Source organism: Papaver somniferum, unplaced genomic scaffold (assembly GCF_003573695.1).
Source record: "Papaver somniferum cultivar HN1 unplaced genomic scaffold, ASM357369v1 unplaced-scaffold_154, whole genome shotgun sequence".
In the NCBI taxonomy this organism is placed as follows: Eukaryota; Viridiplantae; Streptophyta; class Magnoliopsida; order Ranunculales; family Papaveraceae; genus Papaver; species Papaver somniferum.
The window spans coordinates 2,887,566-2,900,070 of record NW_020624820.1 but is presented as its reverse complement, the minus strand read 5'-3'; the positions used below and the strand labels follow the sequence as shown (position 1 = coordinate 2,900,070).

The window sequence follows — 12,505 nt, the reverse complement described above, 5'->3', positions numbered from 1 at the left end:
AATTTTCATCGTCCTCGACTAATCAGCGATTTGAAAAATTGATAATCATTGATTGAAAACTATATTTCCAAAAGACCCAGTTAGGGTTTTGTTTATTGTGTTTGATTTAAGTTAGTTTTGTATCAAAAATTAGGGTTTTGGATCAAAATTGAATTTAAAATTTATGTGTTGCATGTGAGTTACGGTTGGTAATAATGCAATTGGAACCGTAACTATAGATTTGGTTGATGTTACGGTTCATTTAACTCAAATACCAACCGTAAGTTCTTGATTTTGAGATAAAATATTCAGTTACGAATTTTTTTTCCAACCGTAAATCACTTACGGTTGGTCTCGTTACTTAAGTTACGAACCGTAAGTTGTCTAGGATGTTTCATTTTCTTTTTACGTACGGTTTGTAATTGCATCACTGTTACCAACCGTATTTGAGTTACGACTTGTAACTCAAATAACCTTACCAACCGTAGGTTAATTATGGTTTATCTCGATTCATTAGTTACCAACCGTAATTTGTTACGGTTGCTATATGTTGTCATTCTACCAACCGTAACTGGTATTACGATTGGGTTTTCCCCAAATTGAACCAGTTACGGTTGGTATTCGATACTTTTGGAACCGTAACTGAGAGTTACGGTTGGTAACGAGCTAAATTCCAACCGTAAGTTCTTCTGAAATTTTAAAAGTTTCGATTTTTTTACGTACTTTAGATAATTTTGAGCGACAAAAAGCTAATAGGAGCTAATTTAGAGATTCACTCATCTCAAATTTGTCATTGGAATCACTCATTTTGGTTGAGTGAATCAAAATCTAGGATTTCACAAAAATGTCTTTTTTCTTCTCCTCACAACTTTTTTTTTTCAACTCTAAAAATCTGATTTTAGAGTTATTATAAGTGAAAATTAATTGTCAACACTAATTTTGATTATCAACACTAATCTTGATTATCATCACTAATCTTGATTATTAATAATAAGGGTTAATTGGTCATTTCCATTTATTTTTTGATAAGGGTGGCATGAATTACCGTGTAATGACCCTTTTTGTCTTATTAGGTTGACGCCCCTCTAATGGATCATGCCGCCCCTTTAACAGGATTGTTAACTTTTTATCTAAAAGTTTAAAATCTGAAGGGTTTCTATCTCCAAGAATTAACGACTATATGATACAATTTTTTTTGAATCGATTACATAATACAAACTATAGAGGAATATTAAAGACCAGGTGTCTGAAGTGTACATATATCTGCATCGTTCACCTTTCCTGTTTCTTTTTCTGCTTGTTCTTGTTGTTGTCGTTGCCGGTGCGCCAACCTTTCCTCTTTTTCTGCTCGTTCTCTCTCACGCCGTTGCCGTTGTCCCAGTAGCCGTCTCTGACGATCCATAACACATATTAACATCAGTAAACTCCCAAACTTGGACAGTATAAAACAAACTTTGTTTCTGAAATAATACAGAATTTGGAAGAATATTGAAGATCAAGTTTCTGAAATATACATACATCTTCATCAATCACCTTCACTATTTTTGTTTCTGTTTTTTTTTCTGCTCGTTCTCTCTCACGCCGTTGTCGTTGTGCTATTCTTCGTTTCTGACAACCCATAACACAACAGTAAACTCCTAAACTTGTACGGAATAAAACAAACATCTAAAGATAAAATATAGATACATACTGTTTCTCGGACAACTACATGATGCAAGAACTTTTGAGCATTTGTGCCAATGACACTGGGGTTGGAGAAGACTGAAGAAGGATACTGATAGTTCGTCACCTGAGTAGGTTGATGACTAACTTTTCTGTGCACAGTTTGAACAGAAGGTTTTGAGTTTTGATCTCTTGTAACTTGGACTGCTACCTTATATGTACTTACTTCAGTAGTTCCATTGGCACTACGAGTATTATCTAGAGCCGCGTTTCCCTGACACACTTTTGTTGCAGCTAAAGATTGTGGAGAAAATGTTGAGTGATTCCCGGAGGCATTTGCTGTAGAAAAGATCTATAATCGTTGAGCAATATAACAACAAGAGAAAAAAAAGCTTCAAAACCCCAAAACAGTTGATGACTAAAAGTTACATAAAATATGATAGCATGAAGCCTGGTGTGAAACTGCTAGAAGCATAAAGAGCAATATTACAAGCCGTCAACTTTAACATCCAAGTTTGATGTACATAAAAACAGACTGAAGTTAAGCTACAGATCAGAAATCTACGAAATTGTATCTTCCTAGACACACAGAGAAAACATCTTAGTTCAGCAGGTAAGACATAGGAAAAACCATTCATGTTACAACAGCAGTACATATATTGCATGTTTCACAATATTTCTCAGTTTTCTTGATCGATTTGTATTGTAGAAAAAAGGTTCAGAATTATTTGAGTTCAAATTTCATGTCCGATTTTCAGGGTCTTGTAATGTTAGAGGGTGTTTTTTGGCTTCCGATCTGGCTTATTCTTGAAATCTAGATTTGACAAGACTGGGCCAAACTAAGAGTATATCTCAATTTAGACAAGTAAGAACGATTACATACTCGATGCATTGAAAGGAAGTTCCTAGTGGGTATCCTCACCAGAAGGACAGAATTCGGCACCTACAGCATTAGACTAACACAACCTGTCTACTGGATTCTTTGAAGCATTCGCAGAATCACAATTAGTAAGCATCAATAAGTTCCATCAGTTTTTCTTTTCTTACGTATTCCCTAGAAAGCCACTTCCAGTAGGTACCACACCGTGCATATAGGATATTTTTTTGGCACTATGGAAACATAATTTACATATTTAAAACTACTAGGTGAACTAGCAAATTACTTTGAAGGTATACTTAAGGGAGAAAACAAATAAAGAAGGGACACAAAGAAATCATATGACTACATGCTCACTGGATATGCTGTTTCATTAAATTTTAAAAATGGACAAAAAACAACAAATAAGGTAGTACCTTGAACGTGGAACGGACGAATTGTCCCATTCAGTCTTCCATCTAATCTGAAAGATGCCCCTTCTTTCCGAGGCAACTGCGAGGAAGAAGAAACAGGTCCAGAAGAAGTGCCAATCGATCGTATCGAAACTAAGGCAGACTGCAGTTTATTGACATGCAATTGATTAAGTAATACTGGTGAAGCTAGAGACGGGACATGAACAACTGGTGAAGCTAGGGATGGAGCATGAACAACTGATGAAGCAGCTTGAAAGCCTCCAAGTGCTGGAGGCTTGTGAACTGGTGAAGCTAGAGATGGAACATGAACAACTGGTGAAGCTAGGGATGGAACATGAACAACTGATGAAGCAGCTTGAAAGCCTCCAAGTGCTGGAGGCTTGTGAACTGTACGAAATGGACGGTTGGCGTCGGCCTTAGTACCATATCCTTCTTGCGCGATTGGTAACGTATATGTTCCAGATTGGGCAGCAAATTTCTTGGACTCTTCCGTCTACACAAATAGTGCACGGAATGACTGACCAATAGAAACTAACATAATAAAAGAAACACCACTTAAACATACACAAAACCAAGGATAAATACACATAACATTCTCATTCTGAAGTCCTAAATGACTTCATTTAACACTAGCATTCCACCCTATTTAACTCTAGCAACTTCAGCTAAGCAGTATTAGCGAAAAATTCAACCAGTTTATATCCAGAGAAGTCGAGCTTTGGCTTTTCCAGATGGATTTAGAAAATTCGGCTCACACATCTAACTGAAGTGTAATTGGCAGACTGTGGAACCCAAAGAAAACAAGAAGAAGATAGAAATCCATAGAATGGTAACTCTTACTACGATGCACATGAAAACATACAGAACAAACTGGTTTCGTTTTAATTCTATGCAACTGGAATTTCTCAGGCTAATAAGCAAATCGAAATTTATAAGAAGCAAAGCAAATCAAAGTGTAGTACCTTCCTCTTTGCCAGCACAAGTTTTGCAGAAATGGACATTTTGTGAGGGCAAAACCCTAACCTTTGATCTGCAGACTTATTAAGCCCAAGATCTTCCATAACAACCCTGATTGCATCTTTAGGTATAACATCCTGAGGAGACATGAATTGACAAATCTCAACCAACTTGTCCTTCGCTTCAACCATCAACCCTTTCTCCACATCAGTAGGATTTCTCCCACCTCTCATTTTCCCCATAGCAGACAAAACCAATACAATTTCTGCAACCCTCTTCATATCTCCGCCATAATCAACTCTCGCCTTCTTCAATTTCACATTCAAATTCTCACTTTCATCACAATCCACCACCCTCTTTTCCCCAACAACTAAATTCTCTTCCACAGCCTCATCACCAACCAGATCCATACCTCCAAAAATTCCCCCTTCCCTCCTTTACACCATCAATTAACACAATTACAAAAAAAAATCAAGAAACCCAACCCGTAAAACCCAAAATCTGCTTGGAAATCAACCTCTGGGGTGAGGAAACTGAGAGGGAAACCTGCAATGAAGAAGAATCAGAAGCCATTAGAGAAGAGAGAAAGAAAAACGAAACCCTAAGAGAAGAAAGAAGAAGAGGGACGAACAGAGGGAAATAATTTGAATACAAAATACAATGATCCGTTTATATTGTTACCTTTTGGCGCGTTTTTGAAATAGACCGAGAGAAATCTCGCTTGTGGCTGAACGAACAGAGATTTTGAGAATGAGAGAAAAACAAAGAAAGATCTATATTTCTGCCATTTTTGTCCATCCGACGGTTCTGATTCGATTTTTTTTGAAGATATTGAACGGTTTAAATTTAACTCAAAGGTTGGGAGATAAGGGTCCAGTTATACAAATTGGACGGTGTGGATGTGCATGAATCTCCCCTCGAATTCCTATATTCGGTGTCTAGGATTCAGGGTTCAAAATTTCAATTTCCTGAGCATAGTAGGAGAGGTTCAGTAGTCATGGCAATGAGTAGAGCCTGGAATAAATTGCTTCGTTCTCGTTATCATCATCATATGAGTCGTTCAATATCTACTGCTACTACTGCATCTGATCCATTTGGTCCGCTTCCGTTAATTCCTCAACGAAGAGTTGTTGTCACTGGTAATCTCTAATTTCTGCTATCAATTTGATTACTATTTCATTTTTTTTTTTTTTCTTACAGGAATTTGAAATTTGGTTGAGTTTTGTAGGGTTAGGAATGGTGACACCACTTGGATGTGGAGTAGAAACTACATGGAAACGACTTATAAAAGGATGTTCTGGAGTTAGGGCACTTTCTTTGGAGGATCTTAATATGAAAGGGTTTGATGAAGAAACTCAGTTGCAGACATTTGAACAATTAACATCTAAGGTTGCTGCTATTGTTCCTTGTGGGACCAATTTTGGTGAATTTAATGAGGAAATATGGATGAATTCTAAGGTTGTATTTCTAAAACCCTAAACCCTGTTTGAAATTTTATGTGGGCATAATGTCGGTTTGTGGGAATTAGTTGCTGAGATGTTTTATTCACATAGCTAGTACAATTCTTGTTGAGTTTTATGGAAAATGAGAAGGATGTTTCGAAGAGCTAATACAATGTAGTTTTTCATGTTTATGGTTTCTTTTTATTTTTAGGACAATAGGTCTATGGCGAGATTTATAGCTTATGCATTGTGTTCCGCGGATGAAGCTCTAAGAGATGCTAACTGGCTGCCTACTGAACTCGAGAAGAAAGAAAGGACGGTAAAGTTTACTGGTCACAGATTGTTTTTTCTCTATATGATTATAGTGTTTAGAGATGGGAATTTTTTCTTGGTGACTTTCTTACTTGATTTTTTGTGATGAAACTTTTCTTTCTTGGTTTTCCCAGGGAGTTTCTATTGGAGCAGGCACTGGATGCATCAGTGACATTTTGGATGCAGCAAAAATGATCTGTGAGAAGGTTGGTTTGACCTGCCTTCTATGAATGAACTTATTTATCAGATTATTTGTTGACATGATCATTATTTTTTGATGGCCTTCATTAAGCCATGTTTATGAGCTTCATGGTCGGGGCAATAATGTATTGGCACTTCTCTGTTTTCTTATCACAGCGTCTGCGCCGGCTTAGTCCATTTTTCATCCCTCGGATATTGATCAACATGGCAGCAGGTCATGTTAGCATGAGATATGGATTCAAGGTGCTTGGATTAAATCCACCAATTCCCTCCCCACCCCCCCACCCCCCCCCCCCCCCCCCCCCCCCCCCCCCCCCCCCCCCCCCCCCCCCCCCCCCCCCCCACCCCCACCCCCACCCCCACCCCACCCCCCCACACACACACACACCTAAATTTCCAAAAACGAATCTGATAAGCTCATTAAGGATGGTTGATTCTTTACATATATGATTCCCTGTGCTCATCAACTCATTGATCAGGGATGTCCCAGGAGTTCCATCTATGAACTACCAAGGCAGTCAAAAGAGTTGGGCCCCACAGTTGAACAGTTTGATAGATGAGTACGCTTGTTAATGATATAGCCAATGGGGCTCCTCTTCTTTAATAAATGACTCCTGTGTACTCAACGGTTCTCAATGCCATGTCTGAATACAGAAGGAGAATACATGTTTCTCAATTCTTAGCACTTTGAATGTATGTATGGAATTGCTGTAAACTCTGACTTTTGACTTTAGGGTCCAAATCATGCTGCTGTAACAGCTTGTGCTACTGGTGCACATTCAATTGGTGATGCTGCGAGGATGATTCAGTTTGGAGATTCAGATGTAATGGTAGCTGGAGGAACAGAATCCAGTATCGATGCTTTGTCAATAGCAGGATTTTGTAGGTAATGATCTGATACACCATTACAAACTGGTATGGACCAATAGTCACTTGTATTTGCTGAATGTGACAGTTCATGCTTCATACTTTATCTGAATATCTTTTTTCCTTCTATTATTCCCTTTTAATTTAGTGACACTATACGCTACTTATGAAAATTAGTTCAACTATTGCAATATGGTCTCTTATAATTTTCTGTCAGTGTGGCATACATGGCAAGTGTTATACGGGATATAAATATCTGTTACCTCTAACATGATACATATATTCTTTACGGCGATCAATGCATACTGCAACACCATCGCTTTATGAGTTTAGCCTTCTGCTTCCACTAGTTTGGCCCTTTGTTTTCCTCCTTGGTGGCCCAGACAATCTGAAAAGTAAAAAACTATGGATATGTTGAGGCGTTGAGTTTTAGAAGAAGCAGCAGATCACGACAATGCTATCATCGTTTTTTCCGGTTTTCTGAACTCTTCTTGTGCTGCCTTCTTAATCTACTTGATGGTGTGATTGTTTTCAGATTGTGAATGAATTTTAGAACTCAATTATGTTTCCCGTTTTTCACCATTGGTATCCATTATGCAACTTTTGCCCAGTTATTGATCTGCAGCTCCATGTCTCTTTTATAAACTTCGTTAGATTGATGGCTTTACATACCTTATGTATGATTGATGGCAAATTGAAAATAGTTGCAAAGTGTGTGCTTGTTTATGATCTTTTCTTTTTTGTATTTTTTTTGCTTATTGCTTCACATTGGAAGCATCCTTCGCTTTGCCATAAATTAATGTTTTTAGACTGTTACCCTGTTTTGCCATAAATTAATGTTTTTAACACGTGACATCTTCTTTACTGTGTATACAGATCAAGGGCATTGACCACAAAGTATAATTCTGTACCGCAAGAAGCTTCTCGTCCTTTTGATTGTGGAAGAGATGGATTTGTGTAAGCAAATACTTTCTTATCTCAATTGGGTTTGGTAGAAAGTGATCTTTTGCACATATTTTCATTGGTGTTTACGTATTAAACATTTTTTTTAATTACAGGATAGGTGAAGGTTCTGGTGTTATGGTGTTGGAGGTAAGTCTGTCATTTTTATGTCATACACAAATTGAATTTCGCATAGTGTCCCAGGGAGGTGTTGCAGCTAATCTTACTTTGTTCATCATGCTTAAAATGGTCTCTTCTCAGATCGAGTTCTTGCCTTCTTAATCTGAACTGGAAATCTTCATCTTGATTCTGAAGAACGACATTCATATCACATGTCTGATTTATACTTTATGTTGTGCATATGTAGTGTACTTTCTACCAAACACGTTAATTTTCCGAGTGTAGTTTGTGCACTTTGAGGTCTCTTCGTTGAAGATTGCTCTCCCTTGTGTTTTTTACATCTCATGCTATCATCCATTTTTGTGACATGTAGGAGCTTGGGCATGCGCAGAAACGAGGAGCAAGAATTTATGCTGAGGTTCGAGGTTATGGGATGTCAGGTCTTCATAGTGGATATGTTATGGTTCATAGCTCCTTATATCTAACCTCAGGTTGTTTCTTATCCACAATTCGCATTTTCAGGTGATGCATATCACATTACTCAACCACACAATGACGGTAGAGGTGCAATTTTGGCCATGTCACGTGCACTAAAACAGGTAAAGAGACTTTTTAGCTTTGAACTGGTTATCTTTTGTAGATTCAGAATAATATATGGAGTATGGATTATGTGCTTTAAGGTTTAGCCTTTACTTTTTAAGTTAGTAAAGATTCTAGATAATTCTAGGATATAAATTATCCCTTGTCGAATGCAGTTTACCATTGATTCTCTGTTCTACTAAAGTAGACCACCTTGTTTCCATATCATGCAGTCTGGCCTTCGTCCTCATGAAGTGGACTATGTAAATGCGCATGCGACATCAACTCCTCTAGGTACAATTTCTGAACATTATCAATTTTCTCCTTTTATGTGATATCGCTCCAGATGCATCTGCAAAGCCTTTTCCTAGTGGCAATTCATATTATTGAAATATGTTATTTGCAGGAGATGCAATAGAAGCGAATGCCATAAAATCCATGTTTTCAAAGCATACTTCAGGTGCTCTGGCCTTGTCCTCGACAAAGGTAAGTTCTGATGACTTTGTAAAGCAAATGATTTTACCTCTCAAATATTTTACATTTGATGTGAAATGTTGGCAGAAACCTAAAGAATTCGGATCTATGAATAGATCCTTTACATTCTAGACTGACAATTTGGGACTAAGTTCTTGATGAACAAAATGACTGTTAGTGATACATAAATATGAGTTTTTACGGATGGTGATAAGAGTGAAAATATTGTTTCTTTTCCAGGGTGCTACCGGTCATCTTCTGGGGGCAGCTGGAGCTGTAGAGGCGATCTTTGCTGTTTTAGCCATATCCCATGTAAGCATGATATCTTATGTTTTGTTATGACTTTCTATACTTGCTTTGTAGATTATCCGTAATACACCTTCTTCGCAAGTACTTGTGGTAATACACTTGCTTGCTGCAGGGAACTGCTCCTTTAACTTTGAATCTCCAGCAACCAGATCCAGTGTTCCAAGATGGCTTCATGCCTTTGACTCAATCTAAGGAGATGCAGATAAGAGCTGCAATGTCGAACTCTTTTGGGTTTGGAGGAACAAATGCGTCCCTGCTGTTCACTTCTGCCCCCGTTAGCTAAAAAGGATCATCTAATTTGTGCCACTACAAAGATTCTAGTGCTGATGTAAATGTCTTAAATCTTTGTTGTTTATTTAACTATTTCCATGTGATGGTCTCAATTTTGATTCAATATAGTTTGCAGTTTTTCACCCAGGCATAACTTGATTCCAGTTGTGTCAAAAAAAAAAAAAACTTGATTCCAGTGACTTTCGTTTGATGTTTCAAAAGTCAAAGCTGATGAGTTGTAAAGCTAGCACTGGACATACTAATACCATGCTACTAGGCAGCACAGTTTTTACGCGTGTTAAAAGCTAATGCACAAGTACGTCATGAGTCCTTTACAGTTCACATGCTATATCCAATCTATGACAAAAGCTATCAAGATGATAATTTGAAACCACAATGCAAAATATCTTTAAGAAGTTATGGAGGTTACCAGTGCTGCCAAGAACTAAGCAATTCTTGTGGAAATGTGTGAAGAAAATTCTCCCTACAAAAGATAAACTTCATGGAATAATTCAAGATGAGAACTACAGCTGCCCTTTCTGCACCCATGAACCTGAAACTGTAGATCATCTTATCCTTGATTGTCCCTTCTCTAAAGCTATCTGGTTTGCTCTTATGGGTCTGCATATTGTGCAGGGTAGCTTGTTAGAAGATCGGATATGTGCCTGGTTTGATAAACTTTTTGTCAGACAGTTGCAGGAACCTGACTTGTGCAAGATAGCTATCACAGCTTGGTGTATTTGGATCTCTAGATGTGATGCTGTTTTCAAAGGGACTTCACCTTCTGTGGAAAATATCATCCAAAGATGCAAAAGAGAATTTGCCGTCTTAGAGTATCAGCCTATCAAAAATCACAGAACTCTAGAACCTCAAAATAGAATAAATCTGCACTGGCAACCACCTGTGTTAGATTACTTTAAGATAAATTCTGATGGTTCCTTTAGTTCAACTAATAACAATGGAGGAATTGGTCTAATTTGCCGTGATTTTGCAGGTGAGCATCATGGATCCAAATGCTTCTACTTAACTCAAGCCTCGAGTCCAGAACAAGCTGAAAGTAAAGCTCTATGGGAGGCAATGCAGTGGGCAGTGGAGAAAAATCTGGAGAAAGTCATCTTTGAGCTCGAGGCAAAGCTTGTGGTGGATGCTGTCTTGGGTGTTACTATGAATGTCGACTGGAGATTACATGATTTAACTTTAGATATAAAAAACTTGTTAAGCTCTCATTCTTTTTGGCAATGCTGCTATGTGCCAAAAGAGAAAAATAAAGTTGCATATTCTCTTTCAAAATTAGCTAGAACTCAAGGAATTAGTGATGTTTGGATTATCGCTCCTCCGGTTGAAATCATTGATCAACTGAACAAGGATGCACACAACGTAACTGCCATTTATTCCTCAATAAAATTTCCAGTTTCAAAAAAAAAAGATGATAATTGAAACCAAAGATTTTGACTGGAACTTTCTAATGGACATTATGAGAAAAATGGGTTTGATGAACTCTGGTGCAACAAAATCTTTCAGTGTATCTCCACATCTACTTCTGCTGTTCTTATCAATGATTCTCCTGATAAGTTCTTCAAACCTACCAGAGGACTAAGGCAAGCGGATCCTCTATCCCCTTATTTATTTCTGTTCTGCATGGAATCCCTCTCAAGAACTCTTCTACGTGCTGAAGAGACAAGAATCATTACAGGACTCAAGATCTGCAAAGCAGCTCCACCCATTAGTCACCTCCTCTTTGCAGATGACTGTATGATATTCTGCAAGGAAAACTTGATTGAAGCACAAAATATAATGAAGACTCTGAAACTATTTGGAAGCACTTCTGGGCAGCTTATAAATTTCAATAAATCTGGTGTTCTCTTCAGCAAAAACACTAATCCAAGCCTCATTCCTCACATCAGTGGCCTTATGGGTGTTCAAGTTCTGCAGTTGGATGATAAATACCTGGGATCCCCCCTCTTTACTCACAAAAGCAAAATCATCTCCTTTAAACCAGGGGTAGAAAAGATGAAGCTCAGACTCTCAGGTTGGAAATATACCCCTCTAAACCCTGCAGGTAGGGAAGTTCTCGTCAATTCTGTCACTTCCTCAGCCTGTATCTATCAAATGAACTGCTTTAAGGTTCCAAAGCAAACTTGCAAAGACCTTGATAAACTTCAAAGGGCTTTCTTCTGGGGAAAAAACATAGAGAATCCTACTGGTTACTATCCTAAAGCTTGGACTTCTTTATGCAAGCCAAAAGATCTGGGTGGCTTAGGCTTCATGAACTTGGAACTTTTCAACAGCTCCATGATAACAAAAATTGGTTGGAGGCTGGAGCAGGATAAAGATTCTCTATGGTATAAACTCATGGATTCTAAGTACTTAATAGGTAGAAATGTTCTCAATATGGATACTAAGCCAAAATATGGTGACTCCTGGATACGGAAAAGAATCCTTGAAGGAATAAGCAACATACAACAACATTGCAATTGGAGAATAGGAAATGAGAAGATAATCAACATTTGGGAGGACATTGGATACCAAATACCTCCTCCAGACTACAAAATCCACAGAATTGTCCTCACCACATAGAAAAGGTGGAATCTCTTCTTATTCCAGATGGAACCTGGAATGAATCTCAAGTCATCACTCTCTTCAACACAAATGAAGCTACAAAGATTCTGAATCTGCAAAGCCACCCAAATGAAGAAGATAGAATTATCTGGAACTTAACTGAAAAAGGAGATTTCTCTGTAAGAGGCGTCTATAAGTAAAAAATTGAACATCTTTACAGAAATGATACTCATGCAGGAAATTGGGATCAAATCTGGAGGATGGAGGTAGCTCCTGTCATCATAATATTCATCTGGAAGTGTGCACATGGAATTCTCCCCACTAATGCAAAAACAACCAGTATCCTTCACTATATAAACTCTAGATGCACTGTTTGCAATAGTGGGGGAGAAGAGACCATGACCCACATGTTCCTAAACTGTCCTGCTGTCACACAAGTTTGGAAGGAGATTATGGGTGATAATCACACCAATTTCGATCACAATACTATTTTCATAGATTGGTTAAATTCTTGGTTCTTATCAGGAATGTTAAGTAATGAA

The 12,505-nt window shown here is 37.9% G+C and overlaps 3 protein-coding genes across 3 annotated transcripts; 2 read left to right on the top strand and 1 right to left on the bottom strand.

The window, feature by feature from the left end:
- Positions 1 to 1,043: 1,043 nt before the first annotated feature.
- LOC113336913 lies at positions 1,044 to 4,331 on the bottom strand. Its single transcript, XM_026582617.1, has 5 exons — positions 3,894 to 4,331; positions 2,935 to 3,424; positions 1,670 to 1,980; positions 1,498 to 1,587; positions 1,044 to 1,369 (listed from the first exon to the last, which is right to left on the bottom strand). Exons 1-5 carry the CDS (start codon positions 4,296 to 4,298, stop codon positions 1,211 to 1,213), a joined length of 1,455 nt encoding a protein of 484 aa, XP_026438402.1. The 5' UTR covers positions 4,299 to 4,331; the 3' UTR covers positions 1,044 to 1,210.
- Positions 4,332 to 4,584: 253 nt separating this feature from the next.
- On the top strand, positions 4,585 to 9,549 carry LOC113336914 (3-oxoacyl-[acyl-carrier-protein] synthase, mitochondrial-like). Its single transcript, XM_026582618.1, has 14 exons — positions 4,585 to 5,027; positions 5,117 to 5,346; positions 5,542 to 5,649; positions 5,777 to 5,848; positions 6,000 to 6,086; positions 6,578 to 6,729; positions 7,587 to 7,667; positions 7,769 to 7,802; positions 8,146 to 8,212; positions 8,295 to 8,371; positions 8,585 to 8,645; positions 8,758 to 8,837; positions 9,066 to 9,137; positions 9,247 to 9,549. Exons 1-14 carry the CDS (start codon positions 4,886 to 4,888, stop codon positions 9,415 to 9,417), a joined length of 1,434 nt encoding a protein of 477 aa, XP_026438403.1. The 5' UTR covers positions 4,585 to 4,885; the 3' UTR covers positions 9,418 to 9,549.
- A 144-nt stretch (positions 9,550 to 9,693) lies between these two features.
- LOC113336652 lies at positions 9,694 to 10,841 on the top strand. The gene is made up of 2 exons (XM_026582300.1): positions 9,694 to 9,965; positions 10,041 to 10,841. The coding sequence occupies exons 1-2, from the start codon at positions 9,801 to 9,803 to the stop codon at positions 10,839 to 10,841; spliced, it is 966 nt and encodes a 321-aa protein (XP_026438085.1). The 5' UTR covers positions 9,694 to 9,800.
- The last annotated feature ends 1,664 nt before the right edge of the window (positions 10,842 to 12,505 follow it).